Raw genomic sequence first — 8931 nt, 5'->3', positions numbered from 1 at the left:
CAGTGGGTCGCGGACCCGTTTCGAGTGGGGTCGCGGACCCGTTTCGAGTGGGTCCGGACCCGTTTGAGTGGGTCCGCGGACCCGTTTCGAGTGGGTCGCGGACCCGTTTCGAGTGGGTCGCGGACCCGTTTCGAGTGGGTCGCGGACCCGTTTCCAGTGGGGTCGCGGACCCGTTTCCAGTGGGTCGCGGACCCGTTTCGAGTGGGTCGCGGACCCCGTTTCCAGTGGGTCGCGGGACCCGTTTCGAGTGGGTCGCGGACCCGTTTCGAGTGGGTCGCGGATGTGGAAAAAGTCAAACTTTTATTTTGAAGGCCCGATTTTCTAACGCTGTGCATGCAGAGTAGGCGTTGAACTGGAAGTACCGGAGACCATAAACGGTTTTGAAAACTTCTGTCACGTAGTGATCATCTTCTCAATAAAACATCTTTGGTGATGTTTGTGTGTCTTCTGGCCAATCAGAATCAAGATTGTTGCCAGATAATAACTTTGCGGTAGAACTATTCTTTATACATCCATGGGTACAACTTCAGATACAAATGAACATGTAATGAAATATGACCCCCGGTTTGATGACTGACAGGTCACAGAACAATGGGAGCTATCTACCCTTACCCACAATTTAAAGTAAGTCACACAGACTCTCCTCTTTGCTCTTCTCTCTGTGAGGAGCAGAAGGTTCAGCTTCAGAACTAAGTGAAAAACAAACAATGGCATAAAATATTATTAATATGTCGGGTAGTAATAGATTAATTTATTTTCTTCTCAGAGTACCAGAATGCGTAGTTTATGTTAGTATTTCTAAAAGTCTCCTGGGGGAGAATCCCCCCAGACCCCCCTGATGGGGTTGGGTTTTCAGCATGTGGGCCTTTTTATGTTACACAGTTCAGCTTTGATTCCAGCATCTCATTAAACTTTTTTAAAAGCATACTTTAGTTCTGTGAAGGGATATAAGGGATATATGCACTGTACTTTACTTTAATTAATATTGTATGCTGAAAAGCGTATATATATATATATATATATATATATATATATATATTACAGCACGATTTTTTGTTGAATAGATTTGAGTGGTTCAAAATGATGGGTCGCGATTTATTGACCAAGTAAAAAGTGGGTCCCGAGGCGTGACCAGTTGAGAACCACTGCACTACAGTCCCCAGAACTTTATACTACAGACTTGTCTGTAATCTCAGTACATATCAATGTAAATCAATCTGTTGTCACGAGTCACAGTATAATCTGAAAGACAACCAAGCTAAGAAATATATATTTTAAAGTTAATGCTTACAAGATGATACTGATTTTGACATCTACAGTAGCTCACAAAAAAAGCAGTTAATGTGAGAAAAAGTTGCATTAAATCGCTATTTCTTCCATTTATATTATTCCTTACAAAACGGCAATGTGATCTATATGGTTTCATTGTGTATTATTATAGAAAAATGTCCAACAATGCTTTGGACTATCAATTAGTGTCCGCATTTACCTTTATGATTGTTGATATGTCTCGAATCTTATGACTGATGGGCAATATGTCCCACCAATGCTGTACATTGCTACATATACATCCCATCTGCCCGCCTCTGTCTGTGTGTGTGTGTGTGTGTGTGTGTGTGTGTGTGTGTGTGTGTGTGTGTGTGTGTGGTGTGTGGTGTGTGTGTGTGTGTGTGTGCGTGTGCGTGTGCGTGTGTGCGTGTGCGTGTGCGCTGCCTACGTCCCCCTATACCCCCCCACAGCGTCTGATGGTCTAACAACCCACACTGCTGGCCCATCGCCGTGACCTAGCTTTGACCAATGATGTTCCTGGTGTCCTGGCCCCTGAAGCCCTATTGGCTGAGCTCTCTCACCCACAACAGAGCCATCTGTGGCCACTCATCACCTGGGTAACAACCTGAGGCAGCAGAACATGCTGGGAACAAAGTCAGCTAGCTCTGGATGTTTGGTCATTCTCCTTAGTGTGTCTTTGTTTCCTGACAAAAAGGTGAGCTACATGTATACTAGTGCGGAATCACTATGTCAAGTTGTTTAAGGGCTTATCAGGCCATTCTTTGTCTCCTTTGAACATAATGACCATTATTTATGAGAGAGGACTCTGATCAATGACAGGAACTCCCATGTTAATCCAGTTTATATTGAAAATCAAGATTTGTTCAATTAGCATTGTCTTGTTATGCAGAACGTGCTCTAATCTCCCAGCACCATTTACTCACGTTGCACAATCCACTTGGTTTGATTTCTACAAAGCCCAAATGGGAATTGATCCAAATACATTGAATACCAATGGGTATTTGACAGATAATTAGATGGACAAATGAGCAACCATGCAACATATAACGTTAGCCACATGAGCCCAGAGACCTACTGGTTGATTTACTGACCAATTAAACGGAAATGTTTTCAGACCAGTCGAAATGTAATGTTGTATCCTGACCTTAGAGGAAAATGCTTAACTATAATCTCCATTTACTATTGAGTATACAGGCAGGTATAAACATATCATAAAGTATACATTGGTCGCATTTCAATCCTTCATCTTAGAGACATGTAATATATATTTACAAGTTAGACTTTATCTTTTTCCCACTGTATCATTTCCCGATATAAAATGTATGAACATTGTCTGCCAAAACAAGGACTATTAAATATTTAACATATTTGTATGTTTAGAAGTGTATCTAAATGTGCTCCACCTCCCCATTGTGTCATTGCATGGTTTCATTGCAAGATTTCAGATTTTTGGAGACAGATTTTAGAATTGAATTTTGCCATATAGACTCAAGATTCCTAATTTCATAGTTCATAATTAAAGAAACGACAACATTGGGATGTAAACATGGCTTGTGTGTGTCTCTCGCTCCTGCCAGATGGAAAGCCAGACAGAGCTGGCAAGACCTGCAACATCTCCCACTGTCTGTGGGGCGCGCTCATAATGAGAGGGAGAGCACAAGAGAGTGAATGGGAGATGGAGGAATATATGAGAAGAGGAACATAAGGAGCTCTTCAATTTTGGAGAGCTCTCATTTGTAGCGGCTCCCCGCTGTTACCCACAGTCCCAATGTATTCCCTTGTATTTTTCTTCTCTGCTTACATCACAAACTCCCATTCACCTCTTTCATTACTCTCTCTCTTTCTCGCCTGACTTCTACACATCATCTCGGCTAGAACTCTCAATCCCCTTGTTTTTTTTTATCCGGTAATTGCGTCTTCCTTCAATCTCAAACCTCAACGCAGACTTGGTGGAAAGTTTGAAAGAAGTCTCTAGGGGTGAAAACAAACAGACTGTGGCAGGAAGCCATGCATTAAAACAAACACATGTGCTATATCACTTTGTAATAAAAATACACCAAACCTCATTAAATCCTTTCTAATTCTGATATATCTATTTCCTCCTCTCTTAAAAGACACACAGCAATGTATTTTCTAATCATTATAGGCATGCCAAAACAACATGTTCTTTACTTACTTATGTAGCGCACTGGGTGGCAGTTTAGAAGTCTTCTCCATCGGCCCGTAGCAGGACGTCTTCGCTTCTGGGATGTCGCCATACTCCTCCAACATGGCCGCCGCTGCCGACGTGATGATGCCCAGCCCATCCCGAACTCTCGCCTCCAACGGGTAGTCCCAGTCGTCGTAGGACACAGAGATTATCCCCGGCGGGAACGCTTCGGGCGTTAGATCCGGGTTGCCGGTGGTGAGCGACGGAACAATCCAGATGTATCCGAATCCGGTGAGGCCCAGGGAGCGCGCCTCCTCCAGGACGTACACCGCCTCGTCCTTGGAGCAGTAGAGCAGCACCACGGGGGACTGGACCTTCTTCAGCATGATCTGAGAGCGGCTGTCCTCCTCCACCGCGTCCAGGACGATGACATTCTGCAGGTCCCAGCCCACGAAGCTGAAGCAAAGGACAACAAGGACAGGAGTGAAATGTTAATATGTAACTAATAGACTATTAACTTTGCTCAGGTGCTGGCAAGGGCAGTTATAATTATCCATTATAATTAATATGGATGAATTAATATCATTGTTAAGTGCAATCTGAATGCTAATAAGTGGGAAGTGCTTATTGTCGGGGGGAAACGCATTAAGGCTAAATGGAGAATGCAAATGCTAAAGCTGGACCTGTGTAATGATGCTCAGCAGGGTCCAGCCCAGACAACTAAAGGACAAGGAGAACAAACACTGGGCTCTTAATGTGAAAGGGCCCCGTGGTCAACGTGCTAATTGGGGACACCGGTTATCAGAAAATATTGCCGTTATCAACACAGCTTCTGTCACACCTCTTAGACATACAAATGGGTTCATTAATATTTGATTACGCCTTCACAACCATATGGCTGATTATAGATGTTCTGACAGAGACTTTCCTCCGGTCAACGGTCAAAGCAAATGTTGGCGAAAATGGATCTTTGTACTTTCATTTTATCTAGCTGTAGCAAGAGTTAGAAATAACAAGCACTTTTAAAGTGATGAATGCATTTGTAGAGTATCTTTTTTTGAGAAACTGTATGGAAGGACTGGGCGCTCTTTTTCACAAAGTCCAAAGAGATCAAATTAAGTAGTTCCCAGTGCGAAAGGCTAAACAGTGTGGCGATAAATGGCGATTTTGTTAGTTATTAAAGAAAATAATACATCTCCAACTGTTGGCCCACTTTGATATCAGCAGAACAGGCCCTTGACAACACTTGAGAGATGGCAGAACGCGGGACAAAGACACACTTACAGACACACACACACAGACAGATACATACTGGAGTGTTAAAACAGTGTGACAACAGAGAAACTAGAGAAGATATGAACCACCCTCAAAGAAAGCAACAATAGACGGAAGTGTAACATTAAAGTGATTTGGGACTTGCTGTCCACTGAGTGATAATGGTCTGCTACCACCAGATGACAACACTATAGAGTGAGACAATGATACACAAAGACAAAGTAGAGGGGTTATAACAAGTAAAACAAATGTAAAAGTTTGGTATTCTTTATAGAAAGCAGGGAGATTACCCACTTAAATCAACCACCTACCAAGAGAACACTCATCTTCTTAATTAAATAACTCATTCTATAGTTGTTGATGATGATTTATAATGATAAGAACACCCTTTACTTGCAGATCAATCACCCTGGGTGTTACAGGCGAATGTGTATTCCAGACGATGCATATCTTAGACGTAAATGAAAATCTGTCCAATGCCCGAACAACCATAGCAATCTAGCTTTTTCCTGTTTAATCTGCAGATCATACTGACAGGAACACCACCCACCTGCCTGCACTCATCTCAACAAGCTGGTCTATACAAGTAGCCTTCCACAAAACACACTCCCTTCCTCTCGTGTTATATATCTGGGCTTGTATTTGATCTCAGCGTTGGCAAGAACTAATTTGTTTCCATGGTGGGGTCAGCCTTGAATCTCTGAGTTGACTGGTCCAATGTTGTGTTGTAAATGATGGAAGTTCATTGGTATTAAAACCGTCTGCCCATGACTAAGTCAGTGTGAACTAGCCGAATGCTGACACGGGAAATCGACGACGGGTAATTGCAAGTAATTGGGTATTATTTCTTGTTTTATAAATGACGGCCATTATTTCAACAGTGAGGTCAACACCGCTTGAGGAGGTGGGACGAGTAACGACATTGGGACGCTTAGATCTTTGGAGCTATCTTTCATAAAGTCTTCTAAATGCATTTTTATGGAGTGGATATTGATTGACAATAGAAGCATGAACAATGGGCTTGCTGGAAGAAGAAAGCAGGTACAGGTTCTGATTGCTATTCGGGAAAATAAGATTAATTGTGACACATTTTTAGAAGCTTTCCAGTTTTCTGATAGCAACACCTGTTTTCGGGGGAAATTCATAATCTTATTTAATCAGCCATGAAACCATCTGTTCCCACTTGTAATTAAAACAATTGCAACCAGTGCTACCAAATAAAGACAGGCAGAGAGTTTCTGAACGCTTTTGGTTTGACATGAAGAGTAACTGCTAATGAAAAAGACCCTCCTCAGCTGGGCTTTAATATATCATGGGTTCAGGCACCAGCCCTTGCCAACATCTCAACACCGCTGAGCATGGATCATTAATTTGACATTTTGTGCCAAAAATTATGGCTTGCGGTTCTCTTCAGCAGTTTTTTCTCATTCTCTCTGCGGCGGGTAGAGCATCAGTCAAAATGACCTAAAGGTGCAGCAAACAGCCAGACTGCATGGGTAGTAAACCTACCTGTCATCATACATTCATTTTAAGAATACTGATGAAATCCTTTTCAGTGCTGTCTGTCTTTTAAAAGTACAAGGACAAAACACTTGGTGCAGTAACTCTTCAAGAAAGTAAACAATACCATTCTCTGGGGACATTTGCATAATACAGAAGATTAGACACAAAATGTGGAAATGGATTCGGAGAAATGCCGTGCTAGGAGTGTTTCAACTCTTTCGAAAACAGAACTTGTTATATTAATTTTTGTTGTGCGAGTTGAGAGGTCATTTTGGGAACAATGATAGGGTAGATGAGGTGGAGAAAAACGTCTCATTGTTTGTGTTCTTCATATAGATCCTCTATCAGGGCTGTTTAAAATAATATCATTTTGAAGTTGTTTATACACTGTAAGATAATGTTTTTTTCTTGCAATATTAGTTTATGCTTTTAAGCCCTGTACAATACACTAGGACATACAGTTCAGAGTCATTGCCCTTACTTTGAAATATAGAAGTATAGATTTGTAGCCCTTTTAGCTAGCTAGCTACGTTTTATTGGTTGGTCCACCATGATGGTTCAGACCGAAATATCTCAATCAACAATTTGGTCCAAAGATGTCATATTGCAGGAATGAGGAATTCTAATAACTACTGGCTTTTTGTCTTGTGCCACCACTAGTTCATAGCCTTTTCTAATAAGGGTTTGGCACACAACTTAGTAAAGACCTTCATGGTACCCAGTTGATGTCTCTTTATGACTGAATCAATCCCCAGATGTTTCCTCTACAGCCATCATGAAGTTGAAGATTTTGAGTGAAATATCTTAATCACATTTTTTTATATTTCCATACCTTTCCAAGCTGTTCCTGTAATACTGTACTGTATGTGTTAAGTGCCGAATAGCTAAGTTACCATGCTAACAAACACAATTCATGGAAGACATGGTAAACGTCAGAGCTGCTTAGCATTGACATGTTAGCACTGTCATTGTGAGCATATTAGCATGCCGATGTTAGCAATTAGCTCAACGCACTGATGTGTCTAAATATAGATTGAGAGAGACGCTGACATGGCTGTAAAGCTTTACTTACAGTTGTCCTTTCTCATGTCTTTTATTTGTCTTGATATTTGCGTTTTAGGGAAGTTTGCCACATGCTAGCAATGCAATTTCATTATTTCCATGCGTTACTATGTTTTCCTGGTTCCTAATGTTGGCTACTGCTATCCAGTTTAATAGTTATCAGATATATGACCTAAAATAAAAGTGAAACTGTAGATACGAGTGCAAGCAGTTGAGTAGTTGATCCAACCCAGTCTCATGGCATTTCGTGTTATACTGCAGTCACGAAATTCATCTATTGATTCGTGTTCACCAACACGATTTTCCCATTTTTTCGTGTCACACAACGATTTTAAAAACAATGTAAATAATAACAAATTTGAAGGAAAAAAAGATTTAAAAAATACAGATTTCAGTATTCTGAGGCTCCGAGCCATTTCTTTTCCTCACGGACGGCAAGAAAAGTCAGACATTATACAATTTAAAATAAAAACTATAATCGTGGCTTGATATTGAGTAAGAACATGTTTTTATGAACCCCACAGCTTCCGGTCTTCCAAGACCCGACCGGACAAAAATAAACATAGTACCAATAGAAATACATTGCTTTTAAAATCGTTCTGTGTCACACGAAGAAAATGGGAAAATCGTGTTGGTGAACACGAATCAATATATTACATTTATTTTGTGACTATAACACAAAATGCCGTGAGACTGGGTTGGTTGATCGTACCTGTTGTCCACAGTCATTTTAAGGATGTTGATGAACTCCTGATAGCCGGGGAACTTTGAGGTCACAATGGAGAAGATGTGCCAGTCGTACTCCTCCATGATGTTCAGCATCAGCAGAGCCTCCTGCTGGATGGAGGCACCGAACTGGAAGAAGGTCGACTTATCATCCTGAGAAAGGAGAAACGGGAAGAAGGATAAGGGGAAGAAGAGATTTATTTAGGATTGTTGTCTCGTATTAGTAAAGCAATTCATACTGAATCTCAGAAGCATCAATCAACAACAGAGCATTTAGGGTTTGGCAGTACCCTCTCTTTCTCTCTATCACACCCACACACAGATCAAGAGTAATACACTTCTCGAGGAGAAATATATGGATGAGGGGTTCAGAACAATTCAATTAGGCCCAAATTGGATTGGTGCGGTACATCTTGGGGACTCTTCTCTTTAACATCTACATGCTGCCACTGGCTCAGATAATGAAAAACAACAAAATAAGTTACCATAGCTATGCAGATGACACACACATTTACGTAACAATTTCACCAGGAGACTATGCTCCAATTCAAACACTGAGTAAGTGCATTGAACAAATCAATGACTGGATGTGTCAGAACTTTCTCCAATTAAACAAAGATAAAACTGAGGTAATGGTTTTTAGAGCCAAGTCAGAACGTATAAAAGTTAGCGCTGAGCTTCAGCCTGCAATGTTCAAAACAACAGATAAAGCCAGAAATCTAGGTGTAGTCATGGACTCTGACCTGAGTTTCAACAGTCACATTAAAACAGTTACTAAATCAGCCTACTATCACCTAAAGAATATATCTAGGATTAAAAGACTAATGTCACAGCAGGATCTGGAAAAACTTGTCCATGCTTTTATCTTCAGTAGACTTGACTACTGTAATGGTGTCTTCACAGGTCTCACTAAAAAATCTATTAGG

The 8931-nt window shown here is 41.1% G+C and overlaps 1 protein-coding gene across 1 annotated transcript; it reads right to left on the bottom strand.

Moving 5' to 3' along the window:
• Positions 1 to 3354: 3354 nt before the first annotated feature.
• Positions 3355 to 8158, bottom strand: LOC117552611 (glutamate receptor ionotropic, NMDA 2A-like; the record flags this gene model as incomplete). Its single annotated transcript, XM_034226202.1, has 2 exons — positions 3355 to 3895; positions 7992 to 8158. Coding segments are annotated over 2 exons (600 nt in total), but the record flags the coding sequence as incomplete, so codon positions are not given.
• Positions 8159 to 8931: the final 773 nt, after the last annotated feature.

This window comes from Gymnodraco acuticeps, unplaced genomic scaffold, assembly GCF_902827175.1.
Source record: "Gymnodraco acuticeps unplaced genomic scaffold, fGymAcu1.1, whole genome shotgun sequence".
Lineage (NCBI taxonomy): Eukaryota > Metazoa > Chordata > Actinopteri > Perciformes > Bathydraconidae > Gymnodraco > Gymnodraco acuticeps.
Note: the sequence above shows the minus strand (reverse complement) of the source record. Positions and strands in the feature narration are given on the sequence as shown.